Source organism: Saccopteryx bilineata, chromosome 9 (assembly GCF_036850765.1).
Source record: "Saccopteryx bilineata isolate mSacBil1 chromosome 9, mSacBil1_pri_phased_curated, whole genome shotgun sequence".
Lineage (NCBI taxonomy): Eukaryota > Metazoa > Chordata > Mammalia > Chiroptera > Emballonuridae > Saccopteryx > Saccopteryx bilineata.
In genome coordinates, this window is record NC_089498.1 from 91,807,026 (window position 1) to 91,832,509 (window position 25,484).

The 25,484-nt window shown below is 46.0% G+C and overlaps 1 protein-coding gene and 1 pseudogene across 10 annotated transcripts in view; one reads left to right on the plus strand and one right to left on the minus strand.

Moving 5' to 3' along the window:
- The window catches only part of ARHGAP22 (Rho GTPase activating protein 22), a 206,553-nt gene that overhangs the window by 32,390 nt on the left and 148,679 nt on the right, over positions 1–25,484 (minus strand). For 9 of the 10 annotated variants that reach the window (XM_066243427.1, XM_066243428.1, XM_066243431.1 and 6 more), the window contains one exon: positions 768–944. In XM_066243427.1, coding sequence (XP_066099524.1) covers positions 768–944 — 177 coding nt within the window. The remainder of the gene's footprint in view (positions 1–767; positions 945–25,484) is intronic. The other variant, XM_066243429.1, reaches the window with a different exon arrangement.
- LOC136313244 (U6 snRNA-associated Sm-like protein LSm3 pseudogene) lies at positions 12,561–12,869 on the plus strand (annotated as a pseudogene).

Sequence of the window (25,484 nt, forward strand, 5' to 3'; positions counted from 1 at the left end):
ACAACCTTGGAGTTTCGAACCTGGGTTCTCAGAGTCCCAAGTATCCACTGCACCACCACCACCACCAGTCAGGTTGATCCCTTCAAAAAGCTCTTCTCATGATGACTTCATATGAACATCAATCTACAGAAAGAGCACCTGTTCAGCTGAAACCCATCTTTCCTTTCTCTTGTACCTCACGTCCAGGCCACCAGCAAAACCCAGCAACTCCATATTTAGAACACACTGACAGCTAACCACTCTCCACTGTCTTCTTCGCTCTTGCGCCAGTCCATGCCGCGGTGCTCCTTGTCCCGTGACTGTCCCAGACTGCTGTGTCCACTCTTGCCAATGATCCCTCCACCCCTCACATGGCAGCCAGAGGTTTCGCTTTATAAATTTAAGTCAGGTCATAAATGTCTCTTGCTCAAAGCCTTTCCTGATGTCCCACAAATTTAGAACAAAATCTGAAATCTCCACAATGTCCTCAGGCCTTAGTGACTTCCTTCTCCACAGATCCTCCACTCTCCTGTCCTCCCTCCTTCAGACCAAAAGGCCTTCCTGAGATTCCTTGTTTTCACCAGCCCCGCCTCAGGGCCTTTGCACACTAGCTGGTCCTGCTGCCTGCATGCCCTTCCCCTGGCATTCTCCTGGAGAAGCTGATCGCTAACACAACACCAGTCCATCCTCCCACTTAGCCTTACACTGCTTATTGCATTGCTCACTAGGACACCACAGGGCATGTTTACTGCCTGTATCTGTCTCCCGGTGGGTGGGGGCCTGATTACCTGGATGCAAGGGTTCTGGAGGGTGAGCATGTGGGCTATGGGCAGTACCTCCACCTAACGGGGCCCAGATGACCCGGCGGATGGCCTGCACCCAGTCCTCCATGTCACGCTGAGAACTGGCCATGAGCAGGAGCGCCTCGGGGTTGGCCAGCACCTTCTCCTGCTCCCCAGCACCGCCTGCAAGACAGGAAGACACAAGTTTACTGCAGGGACCCTTGCACAGACCAGGGGTCCTGCCCCACAGTGCTCTCTCCAGCCCCAACACCAGTTAGCTGTTTGTTCCCTGGGCCGCAAGAAAGCCGTTCCTTCAAATCTCTGAGCCATAGCCTGTTTGGGTTCTGATTTTGCAGCCTCTCCCTGTCATATCTCGCATCGTAGGGCACTTGCAGGTTTCTCTTTCCTCCCTTAGTCTTGTTATTTTTCTGTATCAAATCAGAATCATTACAGTCATCCTGGGGCACTATTTAAAAAAAAGTGTGGACTAAAAGTCAGCTCAAAGGAGTTTGGCATCCAGAATAAAATTTCAAAACTCTGTACATGTCCCTGCGCACAGCTAGACGTGGGGCCCTCATCTAGGGCAGAGGGCTGGAAAGCTCAGACAGCTGTTTGTGCACTGGCCTGTGTACGTGAACTGGACTTTGGGATGCACATAAAGCCATCTATCCTGAACTTCATATGTAATTCTAGGGATGCTCAAGAATTATCTTGTCCTTATACACCCCTCCTCCCAACATCACGCACCAGTAATATGTACCTCTCCCGTGTACTTGCCTCAGGACCCTAACCAGGACTGTCTGCTGGTGGGGTGGGTCCCAGGGACCTGTGTTCCCAAGGGGATGAGATGGCAGTGAGGGGAACTGTGACACTCAGGACGGTCCTCATGGAGCCTGCAGGCCCAGGATGGAGACCAGACAGAAGCAAGTGCTTACTGAGCACCTGGTACCTGTCTGGGACTCTTCTGGAAGCTGCAGACACTTAAATGGACAAAGCTGACAGAGACATCTGCCCTCCTAAGATTCTCTGACCTTCACAGTGACTCTGAGGAAAATACTGTTTTACTGTCTACATCTTACAAATGAGGAAACTGAAGCACAACATGATTAAGAAACTTGCCTGAACTCACACAGCTCATGCATACTGGAGCCAAGGGTTCAGAATCCCCTGCTCTGGGATCTGACCAACCCCATGTGGCCACCAGGCCCCACAAACAAGGTGGCCTACTGGGGTCAGGCTGCAGTGGTCACAGCAATGCCACTGAAGCCTGAAAAACCAACACAGCTGCTCGGAGGGTCAGAGCAGGGGAAAGGGTGTGTCCTCTGTGGGGGGCCTCAGGAGAGAGGGCTGAAGGCGAGGTGGGAAGCAGGAGGGGCCAGTGGCACCCAAAGCTCAGGAGGGTAGTGACCAAGGAGACAAGACTGCCAGGGCCCGAGAGTGCCTCTGGAGCCCCTCACGACACACAGAGCCCTGTCCCTTCCGTGCATGCAGCTACTGAGCAGCTGGCTGCAGAGGAGGTAAGAAGAGCTTGAGGCAGAGACAGCAGAGCCTGAAGCCCAATAGGTGTGGACCTGCTGAGAGCACAGGCTGCACCACAGCTGTCTCTGCCAGGTCACTTGTGGGGGCAGGGCACTGCTACAGAGGAAAGGACAGTGGTCTGCATCTTTATGACCCTGCACCCCACGCACTAAGAGTTGGCTGAGTATTCCCTGTGGGGAGGGGAAGCTAGATGTCACCAGGGAGCTTTTCTGAAAAAGAGTCTCAACAAGGGGACCTGGAGACTCAGGGCTTTAAGAATTTGCAGCTCCTTGTATGTCTGAAATGAATACTTAAGCTTGTACCAATGCGAATATCTCATTTTCCATTCTTTTTCCCAAAGAGGGCTATCCCGGTCATAGACAGACTCCAGACACGTTTCGTCTGCGAACCCGGAGCTGCCCTCCCAGATGCTGCAGATGGCTCTCAGGTCCGCCCACGGCCCTGCTCTTCTGGGCTGGACTCAACGCCTGTGCATAACATTTAATGTATTTCTCCTGTATATATTATTTATGTATGTATTTTACATACATATGTTGAACTTCATAAGAAATTGCCACAAACTGTTTTCCAAAGTGAATGAGCCCTTTATATCCCCACAGTGTGCTAACTTCCAACTCCGGCCCTTTCTCACCAACACACGGTCTGGCCAGCCTTTTGATATTTAGTCATTCTCACCGGTATGTAGCAGTACAGTGTTGTGTTTGAATGTGCATTTCCCGTGACTAACAATGTTGCACTTTAACTGCCATCCATGTATCTTCTTTGAAATATCTATTGAAATCTCTTGTCCATTTTTTAAACGTATTGTTGATTTTTTTCATTATTGAGATTGGAGAGTTCTTTACCTTTCTGGATACAAGTCCTCTGTACGTTACATGCTTTGCAAATACTTCCCCCGGTTAGTCCCTTTTCCTTTCCTTCTACTCACAATAAATTTACAAGGGGAAACGTTTTTAATTTTGATAAAGCCCAATTTGTCAACCTTTTTCTTTTATTGAGAGTGCTTCTGGTTTTGTATCTAAGAAATCTTTCCTTATGCCAAGGTCATAAAAGTCTTATTCTAGAAGTTTCCCAGTCTTAGGACTTACACATTTAGGTCGATGACTTAGTTTTTGTACATAATGCAAGGTATGAATTGGAGTTCACCCTTTTGTATGTGGTCGTCCAGTTGTTCCAGCACCGTTTGTTGAACAGACTATTTAGTTGGGTTTTTTTTTTATTTTATGTATTGATTTTACAGAAAGACGAGAGAGAGGGGAGGAGAACGAGAAGTATCAACTCATAGTTGCTTCACTTTAATTGTTCACTGATTGCTTATTGTGTGTGCCTTGACCAGGCAAGCCCAGAGTTTCGAACCTGCAACCTCGTCATCCCAGGTAGACACTCTATCCACTACACCAGTGGTCCCCAACCTCTGGGCCGCGGACCGGTACCGGTCCGCAGAGAAAGAATAAATAACTTACATTATTTCCGTTTTATTTATATTTAAGTCTAAACGATGTTTTATTTTTTAAAAATGACCAGATTCCCTGTTACATCCGTCTAAGACTCACTCTTGATGCTTGTCTCGGTCAAGTGGTACATTTATCCATCCCACCCTAAAGGCTGGTCCATGAAAATATTTTCTGTCATTATCCTGGTCCGTGGCCCAAAAAAGATTGGGGACCACTGCACTACACCACCACAAGCTATGCCTATCTATCCCTTTTTTAAAAATAAAGGTTTGTTAACCAGAAAAATGAAGACAAAGACATAGACAAAGTCACTAAAACAAAAAGTGGGGTTTTGGGGACATAAATAAACTCAGACATTTTCTCACATGTGTGTAGTGACGAGTTTCCGAGGGAGTTTTCTCTGTGAGAAGTTCTTTTCTCCTTGCTGTTCTATCCTCAAAACTTTAGATGCATTGGCCACCCAGTCTCTGAGCTCTGACGGTCGCCCACAGAGTCCTGGGTTCCCCCTTTCTGCATCACAGCCTAGAACCGTGATGGCGAACCTTTTTATAAAAACCACCCACTTTTGCAGTGCTGGTCAACCTGGTACCTCCTGCCCACTAGTGGGTGTTCCAGCTTTCATAGTGGGCATAGCAGAGCAACCAAACAGCACCGCGATTGGCTCATCATGAAAGCTGGACCGCTCACTAGTGGGCGGGAGGGAACACATTGACCAGCACTGCAAAAGTGGGCAGTTTTTATAAAAAGGTTCGCCATTATGGGCCTAGAACTTCCTCAGGGCCATGAGCTGGAGCATGTGCAGGGCTTATATCATGTTTCCCATGTCTTGTGGGAAAGAGAGCCACAGTCTATTACTGCCCAATGTCCAGTATCTTGGACAACATGTTCCTTACATTCTGTCCTTCTCTGTGGCTGTTTAAATAGGGGGCAAAACCAGTGTGACCTGGTTAAGACCAAAACCAGCTCATACCATTAGCTCAAAATCCTGCCATGGCCCCTCTCAGCAAAGTCCTTTCAGTGCTGTCCCAAGTCCCTCACTCCTTTCATCTGGGTCCTTAGGTAGGCTTTTCTGCCCCCTGTCGCTGAAAGCACCCTGGTACACAGACCTCAAGAGCCACTTGGGGGCGGCAAGGTGGCGATGGAGTAGGTGGACATAACAATTTCACCTCCCAGAACCAAAGTGGATTACAACTAAATTTTAAGAACCATCATCTGGAAAAACCAACTTTGGACTAAACTAAGAGGACTCTTCAACCAAGGAACACTGAAGAAGCCACATTGAGACTGGTAGGAAAAGCGGAAACGTGGAGAGGGCTGCCCAGCTCCCCGGAGCGAACGGCAGCCGGGAGAGACTCACATGGCAGAAAGTGAGTTTAGCAGAGAGGGGAGGGTCCTGAGCCCCAGGAACAAAGCCCCATCCTACAGCCCCAGAGCCTAGAAGAGGCGTACGGACAGTATTTAGCTGCAAAACAAGTCAGGATATTGTTTGTGAGAAAGACAGATTTCTCAGACCCAAAATTCTTCTTAAAGGGACCATGCAGAAAATCTCTCTCACAACCACTCACCTGGGACTCCAGGGGACAGGGAGAGAGGAGAGGACTGAAGTAGCAGGAAGAGAGTGTAATCTAGGAGGCACCGGCAGAAACACTTTGATGGACAGACACCCTAACCCCTGGACTGAGTCACTCCCCAAATCTGAAGTGAATATTTCCCCTGGAAACAGCAATACCAGCAAAGGAAAGCAGGACACCAGCCAAACAAGCTCTCCCATGGTTTTAGAGCAGAGTTGCTTAGAAGGAGAGAGCCTTCAGGACTACAGTAGTGAGTGCTGAGGTCTGAGCAGCAGCACCCCCACCCACACTGCTGAGGGCTCCGCAAAGGGCGGGCGGCTGCAGGATGCCGAAGCACGGTCCATCAGCCAGGGTGGAAGCCAGGCCAGTCACGACTGATGCCGACGTGCACTCAGTCTCACCCAGTGGAGGCAGAAGGGGCGTATGAAAGAAGTCTGGCCTAGCTGTTGGCTAGGGGAGCAACGGTGGTTCCGCCTGCAATCCTGCCCTCAGGAGCAAAGTGAAAACCTGGTAACTGCAGAGACATGCGGCTGAGCACGGGCACGCAACCCTGCCCACCAGTGGAGCCAGCGCTTGCGGCTGCTGCGCAAGCACAGCCCCACCTTCGGGAGCAGAGCAAAAGCTGGGGAACATAGACCCGTGGCTGAGCACAGGTGTACATCCCTGCCTGCAGTGCTGAGGCTTGCGACCAGGCATGGCACGCAACCCTACCAGCAGAGACGGGGCAAAGGCTGAGTCTGGCCTAGGCTTGTAGACCAGGCACGTTAACACAGCCACTCCAGTGGAGGAGAGATGGAAACCGCAGTGATAGCTGCAGCGGGCCAGCACCGGCAACACCCATACCCAAATGCCTGAGGCAGCAGCAGACGGGGTGGAGGGCCTGCAGACAGTCCACACCTAGGGAAAACAGAGGCCACAACCATTGGACTCCAGTGACCACACCTTTCTTATACATACACAAAATGGGAAGGCAGAGAAATGCAACCCATATGAATCAAGAGAAATCCCCAGAATAGAACTTGAATGAGTCAGATATAACCAAATTACCAGATGCACAGTTTAAAATAATGATTGTTAGGATGCTCAAAGATCTTAGAACAATAGATGGACATAACAAACACCTAAATAAAGAGATAGCAAGTATAAAAAAGGACATTGAAATAATAAAAAAGAATCAGTCAGAAATAATGAATACAATATCAGAAATAAAGACCACAGTGGAAGGAATTAAAAGCTGGTTGATGAAGCTGAGGATGGAATCAGAGACTTACTTAGAGGACAAGATAAACGAAGGCACGGAAGCAGAGCAGAAAAAAGAATGAGACTCAAAAAGTCTGAGGAAACGCTAAGAAAGCTCTATGAAAACATGAAGAGAAATAACATCTGCATCATAGGGGTTCCAGAAGAAGAAGAGAAAGAACAAGGGATAAAAACGTTGTTCAATCAAATAACAGCTGAAAACTTCCCTAAATTGATGCAGGAAAAAGTCACACAAGTTCAAGAAGCACAGATAATTCCATTAAAGAAAAATCCAAAGAAATCTACACTGAGACACATCATAATTAAATACCAAAGCTAAGAGATAGAGAGTAAACATTAAAAGCTGCTAGAGAAAAAAAGGCTATCACCTACAAAGGAGCCCCCATAAGGATGACATCCGACTTCTCAACAGAAACACGAGAGGCCAGAAGGGAATGGAAAGAAATATTCAAAGTAATGCAAAACAAGAGCCTACAACCAAGACTACTTTATCCAACAAGGCTATCGTTTAAAATTGAAGGAGAGTCTGACCTGTGGTGGCGCAGTAGATAAAGCATCAACCTGGAAATGCTGAGGTCGCTGGTTCGAAACCCTGGGCTTGCCTGGTCAAGGCACATATGGGAGTTGATGCTAATGGCTCCTCCCCCCTTCTCTCTCTCTTTCTCTCTTCTCTCTCGGTCTCTCTCTCTCCTCTCTAAAAATGAATAAATAAAAAAATTTAAAAAATTAAAAAAAAATTGAAGGAGAAATAAAAAGCTTCCCAGGCAAAAACAAAAACCAAAACCAAAAAAAACACAAGGAATTCATGACAACCAAACCAATGCTGCAAGAAATGTTAAGGGGCCTGTTGTAAACAGATCAAAGGGGGAAAAGAATATAGCAAAAGAGAAATACAGCTTTAAAGAAGAAAATGGCAATAAACAACTACATATCAATAATAACCTTAAATGTAAAAGAATTAAATGATCCGATCAAAAGACATAGGGTAGCTGCATGGATAAGAAAACAAGACCCATACATATGCTGTCTACAAGAGACACACCTTAAAACAAAAGATGCACATAGACAGAAGGTAAAAGGTTGGGAAAAAATACTCCATGCAAATGGAAATGAAAGAAAAGCTGGAGTAGCAAAACTTATATCAGACAAAGTGGACTTTAAAGCAAAGACTATATTAAGAGATAAAGAAGGTCACTACATAATGATAAAGGGAGCAATCCAACAGGAAGATGTACCATTATAAATATCTATGCACCTAATATAGGAAAACCTAAATATATAAAGCAGAACTTGATGGATATAAAGGGCAAGATCAACAGCAATACTATAATAGCAGGGGATTTCAATACACCACTGACATGACTAGATAGATCCTCAAGGAAGAAAATTAACAAACAGCAGACTCAAATGACACACTAGATTAGATCAACTGGATTTAGAACCTTCAGAACCTTTCACGCTAAAGCAGCAGAATATACATTCTTTTCAAGTGCTCATGGCACATTCTCTAGGATAGACCACATGTTAGGGCACAAAAGCGGTCTCAACAAATTTAAGAAGATTGAAATCATATCAAGCACTTTCTCTGATCACAATGGCATGAAACTAGAAAGCAACCACAACAGAAAAACTGAAAAATACTCAAACACTTGGAAACTAACTAGCATGTTATTAAATAACAAATGCGTTAACAATGAAATCAAAGAAGAAATTTTAAAATTCCTAGAAACAAATGATAATGAGCATACAACAACTCAAAATTTATGGGACACAGCAAAAGCAGTACTGAGAGGGAAGTTCATAGCATTACAGGCATAGCTTAAGAAGCTACAAAAAGCTCAAATAAACAACTTAATCCTGCATCTAAAAGAACTAGAAAAAGAACAGCAAGTAAAGCCCAGGGGTAGTAGAAGGAAGGAAATAATAAAGATCAGAGTGGAAATAAATAACATAGAGGCTACAGAAACAATACAGAAGATCAGTGAAACCAGGAGCTGATTCTTTGAAAAGTTAAACAAGATCAATGAACCCTTAACTAGACTCACCTAGAATAAAAGAGAGGACTCAAATAAATAAAATTACAAATGAAAGTGGAGAAACAACTGACACAAAAGAAATACAAAGAATTGTAAGAAAATACTATGAAGAATTGTATGCCAAAACATTAGACAACCTAAATGAAAAGAACAAATTCCTTGAAACATATAATCTTCCAAAAATCAATCTGGAAGAATCAGAAAACCTAAACAGACCGATTACAGTAAATGAGATCAAAACAGTTATCAAAAAACTCCCAAGAAACAAAAGCTCAGGGCCTGATGGCTTCACAAGTGAATTCTATCAAATATACAAAGAAGAACTAACTCCTATCCTTCTCAAGCTATTTCAAAATATTCAAGAGGCCCTGGCCGGTTGGCTCAGCGGTAGAGCGTCGGCCTAGCGTGCAGAGGACCCGGGTTCGATTCCCAGCCAGGGCACACAGAAGAAGCGCCCATTTGCTTCTCCACCCCTCCGCCGTGCTTTCCTCTCTGTCTCTCTCTTCCCCTCCCGCAGCCAAGGCTCCATTGGAGCAAAGATGGCCTGGGCGCTGGGGATGGCTCTGTGGCCTCTGCCTCAGGCGCTAGAGTGGCTCTGGTTGCAACATTGTGACGCCCAGGATGGGCAGAGCATCGCCTCCTGGTGGGCAGAGCGTCGCCCTTGGTGGGTGTCCCGGGTGAATCCCGGTCGGGCGCATGCGGGAGTCTGATTGTCTCTCCCCATTTCCAGCTTCAGAAAAAAAAAAAAAAATGAAAAAAAATTATTCAAGAGGAAGGAGGACTTCCAAGCTCCTTTTATGAGGTGAGCATTATTCTGATTCCAAAACCAGGTAAAGACAACACAAAAAAAGAAAATTATAGGCCAATATCCCTGATGAATATAGATGCTAAAATCCTCAACAAAATATTAGCAAACCGGATACAGCAATTGATGACAAAAATCATACACCATGATCAAGTGGGATTTATTCTGGGGAGGCAAGGATGGTACAATATTCGCAAATCAATCAATGTGGTTCATCACATAAACAAAAGAAAGGAGAAAAACCACATGATAATTTCAATAGATGCAGAAAAAGCATTTGATAAAGTCCAGCACCCATTCATGATCAAAACTCTCAGCAAAGTGGTAATACAGGGAACATACCTCAACATGATAAATGCCATCTATGAGAAACCCACAGCCAACATCATAATCAATGGGCAAAAATTAAAAGCAACCCCCTTAAGATCAGGAACAAGGCAGGGGTGCACCCTATCACCACTCTTATTCAACATAGTCCTGGAAGTCCTAGCTACAGCAATCAGACAAGAAGAAGAAATAAAAGGCATTCAAGTTGGAAAGAAGAAGTAAAACTATCATTATTTGCAGATGATATGATATTGTATATAGAAAACTCTAAAGTCTCAGTTAAAATACTACTGGACCTGATAAATGAATTCAGCAAGGTGGCAGAATATAAAATTTATACTCAGCAATCAGAGGCATTTTTACGCACCAACAATGAACTGTCAGAAAGAGAAATTAAGGAAACAATCCCCTTCACTATTACAACCAAAACAATAAAGTACCTAGGAGTAAATTTAACCAAAAAGGTTAAAGACTTGTACTCAGAAAATTATAAAACACTGATAAAAGAAATCAAGGAAGATACAAACAAGTGGAAGCATACACGGGGCTCATGGTTAGGAAGAATAAACATCATTAAAATGTCTATATTACCCAAAGCAATTTACAAATTCAATGCAATACCAATTAAAACACCAATGACATACTTCAAAGATATTGAACACATATTCCAAAAATTTATATGGAACCAAAAAAGAACACGAATAACCTCAGCAATCTTGAAAAGGAAGAATAAAGTAGGAGGTATCACACTTCCTGATATCAAGTTATACTACAAGGCCATTGTACTCAAAACAGCCTGGTACTGGCATAAGAACAGGTTTATCAATGTAACAGAACAAAGAACCCAGAAATAAACCCACAGCTCTATGGACAACTGCTATTTGACAAAGGAGGTAAGAGTATACAATGGAGTAAAGACAGCCTCTTCAACAAATGGTGTTAGGAAAATTGAACAGCTACCTGCAACAAAAATGAAACTAGACCATCAACTTACACCATTCACAAAAATAAACTCAATATGGATAAAATACATAAATGTAAGCCATGAAACCATAAGCATCTTAGAAGAAAACATAGGCAGTAAGCTCTCTGACATCTCGCAGCAATATACAGTGTGTCCGTAAAGTCATGGTGCACTTTTGATCGGTCACAGGAAAGCAACAAAAGATGATAGAAATGTGAAATCTGCACCAAGTAAAAGGAAAACTCTCCCAGTTTCATATCCATTCAGTGCAGTTCGATGTGGGCTCACACACAGATTTTTTAGGGCTCCTTATGTAGCTAAAAAATAAGACTTGTCACTGACTGATGCCCTACCAGAATGAGGTTTCTCCACCAAACTGCCGGTTTCCTTCAACTACTTATCCCACCGAGTAATGTTATTCCCATGTGGTGGCGCTTCATTATAAACACACCGATATTCACGTTGCACTTTGGTCACAGATTTGAATTTAGCGAGCTACAGAACACAATGAACTTTCCTCTGTACCGTCCACATCTCGACTGGCATGGCCGTGGGCTGCTCCGCTGTATACACGGTGTTACGTCATCACTTGCACATGTGCACATGCTGCCACATCATCCTCCAGAAACTGGGAGGGTTTTCCTTGGATTTGGTGCAGATTTCACATTTCTATTTTCTTTGTTGCTTTCCTGTGACCGGTCAAAAGTGCACCATGACTTTACGGACACAATGTATTTGCTGATTTATCTCCACAGGCAAGTGAAATAAAAGACAGGATAAACAAATGGGACTATATCAAACTAAAAAGCTTTTGCAGAGCTGAAGACAATAAGAACAGAATAAAAAGACAAACTACTCAATGGGAGAACATATTCGACAATATGTCTGATAAGCAGTTAATAACCAAAATTTATAAAGAACTTGGAAAACTCAACACCAGGGAAATAAACAATCCAATCAAAAAATGGGCAAAAGAAATGAATAGACACTTCTCCAAAGAGGACATACAGATGGCCAATAGGTATATGAAAAAATGCTCAAAATCACTAATCATTAGAGAAATGCAAATTAAAACCACAATGAGATATCACCTCACACCAGTCAGAATGGTGCTTATCAACAAAACAACACAGAATAAGTGCTGGCGAGGATGTGGAGAAAAGGGAACCCTCCTGCACTGCTGGTGGGAATGCAGACTGGTGCAGCCTCTGTGGAAAACAGTATGGAAATTCCTCCAAAAATTAAAAAATTAAAACTCGAACTGCCTTTTGACCCAGCTATCTCACTTTTAGGAATATACCTCAAGAACACCATAGCACTGTTTCAAAAGGAGAAATGCACCCCCATGTTTATGGCAGCATTGTTCACAATAGCAAAGATCTGGAAACAGCCCAAGTGTCCTTCAGTGGATGAGTGGATTAAAAAGCTGTGGTACATATACACAATGGAATACTATGGGGCCATGAATAAGAAGGAAATCTTACCTTTTGCGACAACGTGGATGAACCTGGAAACTCTTATGTTAAGTGAAATAAGCCAGGCAGGAAAAGAAAAATATCATATGACCTCACTCATTTGAGGAATCTAGGAACAATGAGAACTGAGGAATGGAATTGAGACAGAGGAGACATCAAAGGGACCAGAGGAAAAGAGAACAGAGGGAAAGGGGATGATAGGATGGGATAAAGCTGAAGGGAAGGGGGGAGGGCAATGTTGGAAAGGGGGCAAGAGAGATGTTAGGGGAATACAGGGGAGAGGGAATGCATTCGGTGCAACACTAGAATCTATGTAATCACAATAAATTAAAATCAATAAAAAAAAAAGAGGGCACAAGGTTTGAAAGATGGCGGACGATGTGGATCAGCAACAAACTACCAACACCATAGAAGAGCCCCTGGAGCTTATCAGGCTCAGCCTGGATGAGCAAATTTATGTGAAAATGAGAAATGACAGAGAGCTTTGAGGTAGATTACATGCTTATGATCAACACTTAAATATGATATTGGGAGATGTGGAAGAAGCTGTGACTACTATAGAAATCGATGAACAAACATATGAAGAAATATATAAATCAACAAAAAGGAATATTCCAATGCTCTTTGTCTAGGGAAATGGTGTTGTTCCAGTTGCCCCTCCATTCAGAGTTGGCTGAAACCAAGAATTTATCCTGTATGGAGATTAGGAGACTTTGTATGACTGCATCTTTAAATGTAGAAGATATTCAAAAGAGAAATCTGCATAACTTTTGATATTACAAAATAACTAAGGATTCTTCCACTCCTGAAATGTGTTAATTTGCACATAACTCACAGATTCTTAAGCCAAATGGCACTTTTATTTTTCTTTAATCCTTCCAATAAATGTGACCACCAAGATTCAGCCCTCTTTTTTTAGGAGTTGATTTGCTCTGTCTTTTTATTCAAATGATTTCTGATTTTTTAAATTTAAATTAAATTTGATATTTCCTTTAGACTTAAAAAAAAAGAAAGAGCTACTTGGTGGCCTTCACTGCTGCACTGGCCCCTCGGGAGCTGCCAGGGGGGGGGCAGTCTCAAGGCCAGTGGGGCACAGTGGCAAACCTGCAGCCCAGATCTAAGAAGAAAACTTGAAAGGCACTTGACAACATTTACTATCCACTTTGATAAAAACTCTAGGTTAATAAGAATAGATGGACCCTTCCTCAGCATGGATCTACCCAAAACCAATATTGCATTTTGTGGCGAGACACTGGCAGCATTCCTCATCACAGCTGGGTACAATATAAGCATGTGCAGCCTGACCAGATGGTAGTGCAATAGACAGAGAATCAGACTGGGTGGGATGCAGAGGACCCAGGTTCAAAACCCTGAGGTCGCCAGCTTGAACTCGGGCTCACCAGCTTGAGCGCAGGGTCACTGGCTTCAGTGTGGGATCATAGACATGACCTCATGGTCACTGGCTTGAAGCCTAAAATCGCCAGCTTGAGCAAGGGGTCATTCACTCTGCTGTAGCTCCCTGGTCAAAGCACATATGAGAAAGCAATCAATGAACAACTAAGGAGACTAAAGAGCTGCAACAAAGAGTTCTTATCTCTCTCCCTTCCTGTCTGTCTGTCCCTATCTGTCTCTCTCACTGTCTCTCTGTCACAGACACACACAAAAAAAGCATGTCCACTGTCACCACTGTTACTTAACATTTTCCTGAAATATTAGCCAGTGCAACAGATTAGAGAAAGAACATAAAGCAATAAAAGCAGGAGGGGAGGACAGCTATTATTATCACTGTTCTTATTTTTCACTTATCTGTTTACATCCACAAAAACCTAATTCAGTAAACTGAAAAACCATGACAAGCAATAAGAGACTTCGGTAAGGTAGCCAGACACAAAATTAATACACATAAATCAAAACCTAGCCTGATCTGTGGTGGCACAGTGGATAGAACATCTACCCAGAACACAGGTCCCTGGTTCAAAACCTGTAGATCTCAGGCTCCTTTGGCTTGAGCGTGGTTTGCCAGCTTGAACATGGGGTCACTGGCTTGAGCCCAAGGTTACTAGCTTGAGCAAGGGGCCACTGGTTCAGTTTGAGCCCCCCGATCAAAGCACATATGAGAAGCAAACAACTAAAGTGAAGCAACTATGAGTTGATGCTTCTTAATCTCTCTTGTCCCTCTCTCTCTTTCTGTATCTCTCTCTCTCAAATCAACAAAAAAGTAAAATAAAAAGAGAAACCACAATCTATTTATGAATTAGAAGAAACAGAAATGCACACCATCATATACAGGAAAAAATAAGAGATGGCAATTCCCCCAATTTAGTCTATATATTTAACACAAGAAAATACTGAGAGCATTTTTAAAAATTAGAAAAATTGATTCTAACATGCCTAAGCAAAACTAGCAAATGTATTTTTGCAGAAAACAATAATGAAGTCGGAGTAACCCTACCAATGGTCAAGAGTCTGCAGCTGCAAAAGCAGAAACAGCCCCTGTGCTGCATAACACGGATAGACGAACCCCAACACATGTGGGGTTCAGAATAAAATCAAGAGGGTATTTCTCAGCAGCAGTGCGAGATAAGAGTATTTAGTAAAAGAATAGGGACCACTAGATTAAAAATTACCAAGCTGAATCCTTGTGTCACACCTTCTGACACAACCCAATTGCCTGACGGGTCAAGGATTTAAAGACGAAGAATGGAACAAGACAGCCAGGATCAACCAGGGGAGAAATTTTGTATCCTCTCGAAGTGTGCACGGCTCAACTGACATAAAAACCAGAGGCCAGGAAAGAAAACTTCACTATAGAGAAGTTAAAAACATTTGTACAGTCAAGGAACAAAAGTGTAAAGACAACTGACAAGAAGAGAGGGGAGGACTATTTATTCGGATTTGGAATTTTCTCTGCTGGGTAAGTGACAAAGCAATGACATTCTATCATGTTTTGCAAAGGAAAGGCAGGAGGAAAGACAAAAGACATCCTTGTTCGTTTGAATATGTGCAAAATATCCACCACGGCTGGTGGAAGATGACAGTGGGAGCAGCAGCTCTGGGGTGGTAGGGGCAGTGAGTGGTGGGCTGCAGGCTGTGCACTGAGTGGTGGGACCCAGTCATGGTGGCACAGTGGCACCTGGGAGTAGCTAGAAACGTGGGGGTCAATGAGGATGGCGGGCAGACCCTTACCATGTTGGGTGGAGATTTTGCAAAACCTCTTTTGATGGGATCTATCAAAATATTAACATTTTAAATGACTATCCATTCCTTAGGAAGTCACTCTTCAGATAAATTTACAAATGTGCATAAGGAGAAGTGAGAACAAACTGGGAACAACTTAACCATCCATCTAGGGAAACAATGAGTAATGGACGGGTTCAATAAATATTGTTCATACCCCAAAAGGTGGTGGAACTGTATGCGATTGATGGGACGTTATCATACAGAAAAAGCAAACACTGTGCACAACTATGCTGCTGTCTGTGTAAGGGTAACACGTGGGCACGGGGGCGGCTGTGCTGGGTCTGGAAGAACAAGCAGGATGGGGACTTGCGCTTACTTCAGGACAGCCAGCGAGGGCTCGCCGCTCACCACAGACTAACATGTCTGTGTGTCATCATCACGGGAACGATTACTTTCTTGGCTGCTTTCCTATTCGAACTGGTACAATGGGTCTTGGAAGTTCTCCTCTCCCTCGGCTGTCTCCATCATATAATCTTGTAACCGAGCTGCTCATGCACCAAATGTTTTATTAGCAGCTGGGGCCTTTCATCTCAGTGGCTGGAACTTCTGTTCTGGTTTAAGCTGCCGCCAAAGCTCCAAAAGAATTTTATTAGACTGGCCATCTAATTTCTCCTTATCTGCTCCAGCCACAATCAAATCTACCCACATGTACTCGAGTAACCTTTACAGGCCCGTTTCCCTTGTTAGTTGTGTGTGTGTGTGTGGGGGGGGGCAACATAGGCAGCAGCCCTCACTGCTTTATGATCCTGAGCGGCCTCCAGCTCTCCCAAATCTGCTACCATCTGTGTAACTGCATTGATGGGCTGCCCCACATAGGGGCCCAAGATAGCCACAAGTGACCCAAAAAGGGCTGACAGGGCGCTAGCAAGGACAAATTCCCTCATTTTTGGCCGTAAACACTTCCTCGTCTGGCCCACGAGACCCAGGGTTGAAAACAGCATTCTTCATACCTAGTTCCCCAAGGACCTTTACTAACTCACTGTAGCACTGCCACCGACTCACTGCCCCTGGCAAGTCCTCAGCATTCTGCCAGACCATATGAATGGCAGCCATCACCCATTCTAATAGGGTATGGTCTCCTGGGTTGCCATGGCAGTTCTGAAGACGCTGCCTCAAGGAGGAGTGTGTGGTAATGGCAGCCAATTTCTCCATCTCTGTTCCGGAGAGTATGATGCCATTCACCCCTATGTCCCACAGTTGTAGTAACCAGGCTACCAGGGATTCAGTAGGTTTCTGCCTAAATTGTGCCCCCCAACTCCATCAGCTCTGCCTGGGTATAGGGCCGGACCACAGAGTGTTCCCTTACATGAACAGGAGGCTGTGGCTGCCCCTGAGGGACTCTTTGTTGCTGGGTTTTACCTTCTTGGCGACCACTGGTCAGGCTCTCAGTGTGCGTATGGCAGCTTCAGCCTGAGCCTTCTCATCCTCAGAAGAAGAGTAGCAAGCTCCTGCTCCCACTGACTCAAAGCCAGTCCACCGACTCGGATGCTGCTCCTTTGACCGTTTAGGCTCCTGTGGCTGCTGGCCTCTGGCCAGAAGCTGAAACTCGAGCTCTTAAACCCGCAGTTATTCCTTCAACAACTGCAGGTGCAAATGTGCAGCTTGCAAACCCGTAATTCCTTCTCCAGTGCTTGTTCCAATTCCAGCCTTTTCTGCTGTTTGATTTGCAATTCATCCTAGAGCTTTCAACCTGGGGTGGCTTCTTGAACAGAACTCCTGGTTTCCTCTTGAGTAAAAACACCAGCCCATGGCCCCTAAAAGGACAGCCTTGGGGAGCCAGAACAGCAACCAGTCTGCTACCCCAACCCTCAAGGGTGGCGGCTCCATACCGATCTGATCTGTATCCTGCCGCAGACTATGCCAGTTGTATGGCTAGGGGCTGCAGCCACCACCATCGTGGCCATTCACATGCAGGTTCTCATTGAATTCGGGCACACAGTACAGAAATGGTGGAGTTGGAGGATGGTGATCCATTCTGTTTACTGGTGTCTCACCAAGACAGGCAAGCCACAAGACAAGACAAGAAAAAAGCAGAAAATGGTGGCAGCTCATGTGCTTGGCCCTAGAGAACTCAGACCCATGCTTGAGTATTTTTAATTTATGAAAACTGTTCCAGATATTCTCCAAATGGCCTGTGCTCTAAATTCCCCCTCTGCCAGTCCATCTCCACGGCAGAGTTTCAAATTTTGAAATCAGCCATCTCCCTGGGAAATCTGTGGTTCTGGGTTCTGGTGAAGTTTGTTTTAGGGAACTCATGTTGACCTTGCCCTGGGCAGTGCCCATGGAGATCTGGGTCTGTGATTTTTCTCAGAGGCACAAATGCAAAAGGGAAGGGGGGGGCAGCTGGAGGGTGCCCAGCCACTGCCAGAGGCTCCTCTCTGAAATGCACATAAGCGCCCTCCCTCCACAGTCAGCATTCCACACCACAGCCTAACCCCTCAGGAGCCATCCCAGATCACTGCTTCCCACTGGGCTCCTCCATGATCAGATGAGGGTATCTTTCCAGCCCAGCCAGCAACTCCCCCATCCCATGAAATATCTCAGGCACTCTGCCCTACTTCTTGTTCCTGGAATATCCCATGCACTTCATGCCTCCCTGTCTTTGCAAAGTCTGTTCCCTCCTCTTGGGATGCCTTTCCTACTTGGTCCACCTCGTAAACTCATTCATCAAGACCCAGTTCAAATATCCCCATTTCTCTTTCACCTTCCTCACCTGTTCTCCCCCTCACCCACTCCCAGTTTTCCTCATCCCATGTCCCCTTCCACAAACATTTACTGAAGGTCTACTATGGGCCAGACACTGTGCCATGTGCCAGGGACACCACAGTGACAAAGCCAAGAGTCCCTGTTTTTGGCGAATGCAGCCTGGTTAGAGAGATAGGCACTATCCTTCATCACAAACAAATGCAAAACTGAAGGGCTCAGAAGGGTCCAGGGTCTGGAGGGTGGGGCTCAGGCAGTCTTCCTATCCTCAATGGAATAGTTATTGGCTTCACTTGAACAGTTTGGCCTCTATAACCGCTAGTGGCCAATGGGGTCTCAGCAAACCGCTCTGGGTTCTCACAGAGGAAGGAACATACTGCATTTATACCCACAAAGGCCAACACCCGTTGTACATTGGAAGGGGACCAGTGGATAGTCAGTTCCACGTGTGGCCTCCGGTCCCCACCCATCCCTGTTAGACTGATGGTTCCAGCAGGGGCCAACCTGCCAAGTGGATGGCCATAGCCTTCCATCCGGCCACAGAGACTATTTGGATGGACAGGGTACAGGCCAGAGCAGCCGGCGGGCAGAATTAAGAGCTATATGGCTAGTTGCCCATAATGAAACTTCACCTCTGGTGATCTGCACTGACAGCTGGGCTGTCTATCATGGACTGACCTTTGCATTGCTACTTAGCACATTAACCAGTGGATGGCAATGTACCATCCACTATGGGGTCAGGCCATGTGGCAGGACTTATGGGAAATAGGACACCAGAAGCAGGTGACAGTATATCATGTCACAGGGCATGCCCCTCTAGCCATCCTGGGAATGAGGAAGCAGACACTTTGGCAAGGGTGCAATGGTTGAAGACTGCACCTGCAGGTTATGTGGCACAGTGGCCCATCGGCGCCTGCTCCATGTGGGACAGAAAACTATGTGGGCTGCAGTTAAGGTGTGCAACTTGTCTGTGTCCTATGCAGAAGTACTTGCAGCCTGTGAGCAATGTGCAGTATGTTCCAAGGAGCACCCTTGGAGACCACTGGTGTCACCTGGACAGGTCCAGAGGGGTCGTGTTCCACTAACACGATTACAGATAGACAACATTGGACCCTTACCAAAGTCAGAAGGGTACCAGTATGCAGTCACTTGGGTAGATACTGCCACCAGTCTGCTTGCTGCTTACCCTGCCCATAACCCTGACCAGAGGGCAGTCATACAGGCTCTGGACCGCCTGAGTGCTGAATATAGGCGACCGCTGGTCCTTGACAGTGACAATGGCACCCAGTTCACTGGTTCAGTGGTGAGGCAATGGGCTCAAGAGCTGGGGGTGGACTGGAAGTACCATGTTCCCTACCACCCCCAGGCTGCTGGTATCATTGAGTGGTATAATAGACTCTTAAAGCAGGGACTGCCACAGGAGGGGGGGCACCGGCTCCTTTACTGAATGGACACACCGCTTGTGGACAGTACTCCAGATTTTGAAGGAGAGACCTTGATGGGGGAGCCCAGTTCCAGTGGAAGCCCTCCTGCATCAGACAGCTGCCCCCATTCAGTTGCAAATACGCACCAAGGACATTTTACTCAAGCCAGGTTTTGGACGGCAGGGCAACATGCTCCTGCCTGCCCCAACAGCCCCCCGTAAAGGCTAATGGCTTCCATTGACTTGGCCCTGGACCGTAAAGGCCCTGCATTTGAGATGGGCGGCCTTGTTGGCATCGTAGGGAAAGGGGCTAGAGGTGGACCTCCAGTTAATTCTTTGGGCAACCAGCACCTGGCCACCTAAGGTAGAAGTGTATTATCCCTTGATAATACACTGGGGGGGGACAGCATTATGAAGGACACCTTTGTAATTTCTTTATGGCAATAATGAGTTCTCTTATTTTACTACACATACAACCAGCAGATCCTGGTGTATTGGTGTAAAGCCAGTAGCCATGACCACCATCACAGCCGCCTGGCCCATGCAGGTTCACATTTGATTCAGACAGACGGAAATGAAACAACGGAGCCAAGAACTGGTGGGCTGTTACATTTAATTCTAGCTTGCACCTGCGGGCAAAAAATACACACAATGGGAAAACACTTCCCTTTCCATTCAGGGCTCCCAAAGCCACTGACTCATCCGAGTATTCCTTGAATCAAAGGTTTCTACCTCACCAGCCTTATTCACCTCTGTTCCCCATCTCCTTCCCTCTGCACAAACTCTGCACAAACTGGCTTCTCCCTCAGCACTCTTCCATCTTGGCTGCCTCTCTTCTGTAATGCTAATCTCAGGAACCTAGCAAGAGAGCCCCAGTCTGCCCCATTTTATAGTGTAGAAATCAAAACCTTTAAGCCAATATACAAACAAGGAAGTCTCTGATAAAAAGTCACTATCTGAGGCATAAATGAGATTCCTCATAAGAGTTCACCACCCCACATCATGCAACAGTCAAGGGTATGGGGAAAAGCTTAGTGTTGAGAAGATTTTAGGATTAAAAGGGTGGGAAAGGTTTAGTCTTAAAACTAAGCCTTAGGCTATACAGCCTGTCCCCTACTCCCAATGAAAACTATAAGTGAGCAAACATATACATCATATTTGCAAAGTTATTTGACCCACAATTGGCCAATAAGTTTTGGTATGCCAGCTCAGGGTGGCCTCTAATACCAGCTACTGTGCTGTCTGCAGACAAAATCCTGGCCATAGGGAAAAGATTTGTCTCTCCTGGTCCCCCTGACAGCTCTCTCATTTCGCTCATTGTAAGGTATTTTTCCCCACCAAGAAGGAAGGAAGAGGCCAGAGCCACGAAGTGTGGAATAGTAAAAGGCTTTATTGAGTACAGAGCATGCATCCCGCCCGGCAAGGTTCCCTGGCCCTGAAGAAAGAAAGATGGAGGAGATGGAGGCCAGGGAAGTCGCAAGGATTAAACCGCATGGGAGATATTTAAAGGGTCCCTCTAGGGAAGTCGAGCTAATATGACGTGGTGAAATCTCACTGGCTAGCAGACGGTCGGTTTTTTCCAAGGTTTCCTGGGAAGTTTCTTTTGGGCCGCTTGGTTGTGGGTGGTCTTAGCCAAAGTTCGCGGGTCTGGGCTCCCCATGTGACCATCCCCCATTATCCACCGACCTTACACCCATAGCTATGATTTGGTAATTCCATTGCTGTAGTTTGTACTGTTTCTGTTTATGCAATGACTTCACTCCTCACACAGTGACCATCGTTGAAGAAACCTGTGGTGTAGCTTGTAAAGCGAGCAAAGGGGTGGAATGTTGGTCAAATAAGTTTCTCATTGGGGGCTGGGCAAGGCCAGGTACAGTGGTCTGTGAGGTTGCGGTTGCCTTCCTGATTGGGAGGGGCCATTATCTTGCTAGTGTTTACTGGAAGGGAGATTCTGCCCCCCTCCCCCCCCCCCCCCCCCCCCCCGCCACCAGAGGGGTAGGAGGATTTCTTTTTTTTCTCTCCTCCTTGATCCCTGGCCCTCCATGGGAAATGCAGGTTTTTCTCGTGGCTTTTCATGTGGCTTGCATGTCTTTGTGAGACACCAATAAACAGAATGGCCCACCATCCTCCGACTCTGCCATTTCTTTACCGTCTGCCTGAATTCAATGAGAACCTGCATGTGAATGGCCACAATAGCAGTAGGGGCCCCTGGCCATACATGTATGATGGTCAAATAAGTTTGTAAAAATGATATATATGTTTTCTCGCTTATAGTTTGCATGGGGTGTGGGGGACATGCTGTAAGCAGGCAGGTTCATTATAGCCTAAGGTTTAATTTTAAAACTAAGCCTTTCCCACCCTTTTAATACAAAGATCTTTTCAAAACTAAGCTTTTCCCCACACCCTTGACCAGGGGTCCCCAAACTATAGCCCGTGGGCTGCATGCGGCCCCCACCACACTTCCGGAAGGGGCACCTCTTTCATTGGTGGTCAGTGAAAGGCCCATAGTTCCCATTGAAATACTGTTCATTTTGTTGACTTAAATTTACTTGTTCTTTATTTTAAATATTGTATTTGTTCCCGTTTTGTTTTTTTACTTTAAAATAAGATATGTGCAGTGTGCATAGGGATTTGTTCATAGTTTTTTTATAGTCCGGCCCTCCAACGGTCTGAGGGGCAGTGAACTGGCCCCCTGTGTAAAAAGTTTGGGGACCCCTGCCCTTGACTGTTGCATGATGTGGGGTGGTGCAGTCTTATGACTCAGATAAGTGCTTCTGTATCAGAGACTTCCTTGTTTGTATATTGGATTAAAGGTTTTGTTTGTTTTTGTTTTTTTACAGAGACAGAGAGTCAGAGAGAGGGATAGATAGGGACAGACAGGAACAGAGAGAGATGAGAGGCACCAGTCATCAGTGTTTCGTTGCGACACCGTAGTTGTTCATTGATTGCTTTCTCATATGTGCCATGACTAGGGGCCTTCAGCAGACCGAATAACCCCTTGCTCAAGCCAGTGATCTTGGGTCCAAGCTGGTGAGTTTTGCTCAAACCAGATGAGCAAGTACTCAAGCTAGCGACCTCAGGGTCTCAAACTTGGGTCTTCCGCATCCCAGTCTGATGCTCTATCCCCTGCGCTACCGCCTGGTCAGGCTGGATTAAGGGTTTTGATTTCTACACTTTAAAATAGAGCAGAGAAAGGCCACGTGGAGGAGAGGAGAAGCAGCCAAGAAGGTGGAGTGCTGAAAAAGAAGCCAGTTTGTGCAGAGAGAAGGAGATGGGGAACAGAAGTGAATAAGGCTGGTGAGATAGGAACCCTTAATTCTAGGAAACTCAGATAAGTCAGTGGCTTTGGGAGCCCTGAATGGAAAGGGAAGTGTTTTCCCACTGTGTGTATTTCTTGCCCACCAGGTGCAAGCTAGAATTAAAGCTACTGGCCCACCAGTTCTTGGCTCCGTTGTTTCATTACCATCTGTCTGCATCCAATGGGAACCTGCATGTGAATGGCCATCTTGGCGGCTCCTGGCCATACAGTGTATCATTTTAAATGCTGGTGGTGTTTCCTCGCACCTCCCTCCCAAATGATGCCCACCTTGGGCTCAAGCCCAGCTGTGGAAAAAGCAGTAATGCAAGAGTCCCTGCCTGACTCTCATCTCCTGGCTGCTGGCTGCTGGCTGCCTATGCCCAGCCCCTCCCCCAGGCTAAAATTATGGGGGAAGGCAGGGCTGATCATTATCCAGTCAGATTCTTATTGATACCAGGAAGAACAGCCGGCCCAGGGCTTACATCTTCATTTCTCCTTCTGTCAGGGGGAAGTTCTTAGTTGCCCCCAGGTGGCTGGCTACTGCCCCCCAGGACAGGTGCCCTAAAGGATAGCTCTTAATCCTAACTCCAGCCTCTGCCAGGCACTGAGCTGGAAACTGGAGGCAGGAAAATGAAACAGAGGAGCCCGAGCACTGAGGGAGCCAAGGGTGAGGGGTCAGCTAAAGACAGAAAGCACTCCAAGAAGCCAGATTAGCAACAACAAAGACACGGGCTCCCCACTGCTGAGTTGGGAGGATGCAGACAGAGAAGCGTCCCTGCCAGTCTGCTTTTTATTGTGGAGATAAAGGTAACTCTAAACCCAGTTCTGCATCACAAAACTACTCTTCCTGCTGGGGGAGGAGGGGACCCAGCCTGTCTCCTAGTTCCCCCAGAAGCCTGGAGGGTGGGGGGAAAGGGAACTCCTAGGATAACCAATTTCGATTCCTGCCTCCCCTAGAGCCAAGTTAGGCCTCTCCCCCCAGGTCTGGGTGGAGAGTGGGGTGGTCTGGAGAGCAGCAGAAAGGTGGCAGGCGGCAAGTAGAGCCAGAGGCCTGTAAGGAGTTCCCCTTGCTGAAGAGCAGGGCAGAGTGCACGGACTGGGGGTGGGGGTGGGAGTGGGGTGAGGGAGGGAGGACTTAGCAAATGTCAGAGGAGTACCTGGGGCCGAGGGAGTCCACGCCCACATTCTAGCCTGCATGTTCACCTCACCTCGCCAGCTGCTTTCTGCCTCCTCTAGCCAGTCATGTGGACATTTGTGGAGCTACAAAAACTATGCTGGGCATGAAAGAAATTTCTTTATTTCGATATAGACACCATGGATTGCTAACTGATGCTCTGTTCCTCTTTGTATAGGTCCTGTTATGGTCCAGCCAAAGGTGGGGCCATCTCCAGCAGCTGTGTGGGAACTGAGGGCTTTAAGTAAAGACCTCGCACACTCTTTTTCACCCAAATTTTTCAGGTTCTTTAAAAATATATATTTTTAGCCTGACCTGTGGTGGCGCAGCGGATAAAGTGTCGACCTGGAATGCTGAGGTCGCCGGTTCAAAACCCTGGGCTTGCCCAGTCAAGGCACATATGGGAGTTGATGCTTTCTGCTCCTCCCCCCTTCTCTCTCCCTCTCTATCTCTCTCTTCTCAAACATGAATAAATAATAAAATAAAAATAATTAAAAAAAAATATATATATATATATATTTTATAAGCTGCCACTTCCTGGAGGCCAGGTATAAACAACCAATAACGTCTTGCTAGTGCCAGAAGGGAAGTATATTTCACTGGTAACCAGTACCACTCCCTAGCACAGCTCCAGGAGGCAGCCATTCACACTGTAGACTAAGTGACTGACAGACACCCTTCTCTCAAAGCAGCCAAGTGAATGAACCCCTTCTTTCTGGAGTTATATGGCATGGTGGCCCATCTGTTCTCACATTAAGCCTCAAGACGACCTTGACAAAAATCCTATCTTCCCATTTTCTATACAGGAAACCTGTCCAAGAACCACCACTCAGCCAGAGGGCCAGAGCTGAGATTATACACCTTATAAATCTGACATTCAGTGTTTTTCCCCTCAGTAGACCTGGCAGGTCTGGGGAGCAAAACCCTAACTCCTCCCGCCTCTCAGGACCTCTGCTCCTTCACTCCCACCTGCAAGATGGACCTTGGAAAATACTTGATTCACTAGGGTCTTCATCAGCTTAGCCTTACTTGTTTGAAATGTTGTAAAGCCAATAGCCACGGCCACCAATGCAGCCGCCTAGCCTGTGCAGGTTCAATTTGATTCGGACAGACGGTAATGAAACAACGAAGCCAAGAACTGGTGGGCCAATGGCTTTAATCCTAGCTTGCTCCTAGTGGGCAAGTAATATACACAGTGGGAAAACACTTCCCTTTCCGTTCAGGGTTCCCAAAGCCACTGACTTATCCGAGTTTCCTAGAATCAAAGGTTTTTACCTCACCAGCCTTATTCACCTCTGTTCCCCATTTCCTTCTCTCTGCACAAACTAGCTTCTCCTTCAGCATTCCACCATCTTGGCTGCTTCTCTCCTCAACATGGCCCTTCTCTGCTCTCCTCCAGCATGGGCTCTTCTGCCTCATTTTATAGTGTAGAAATCAAAACCTTTAATCCAATA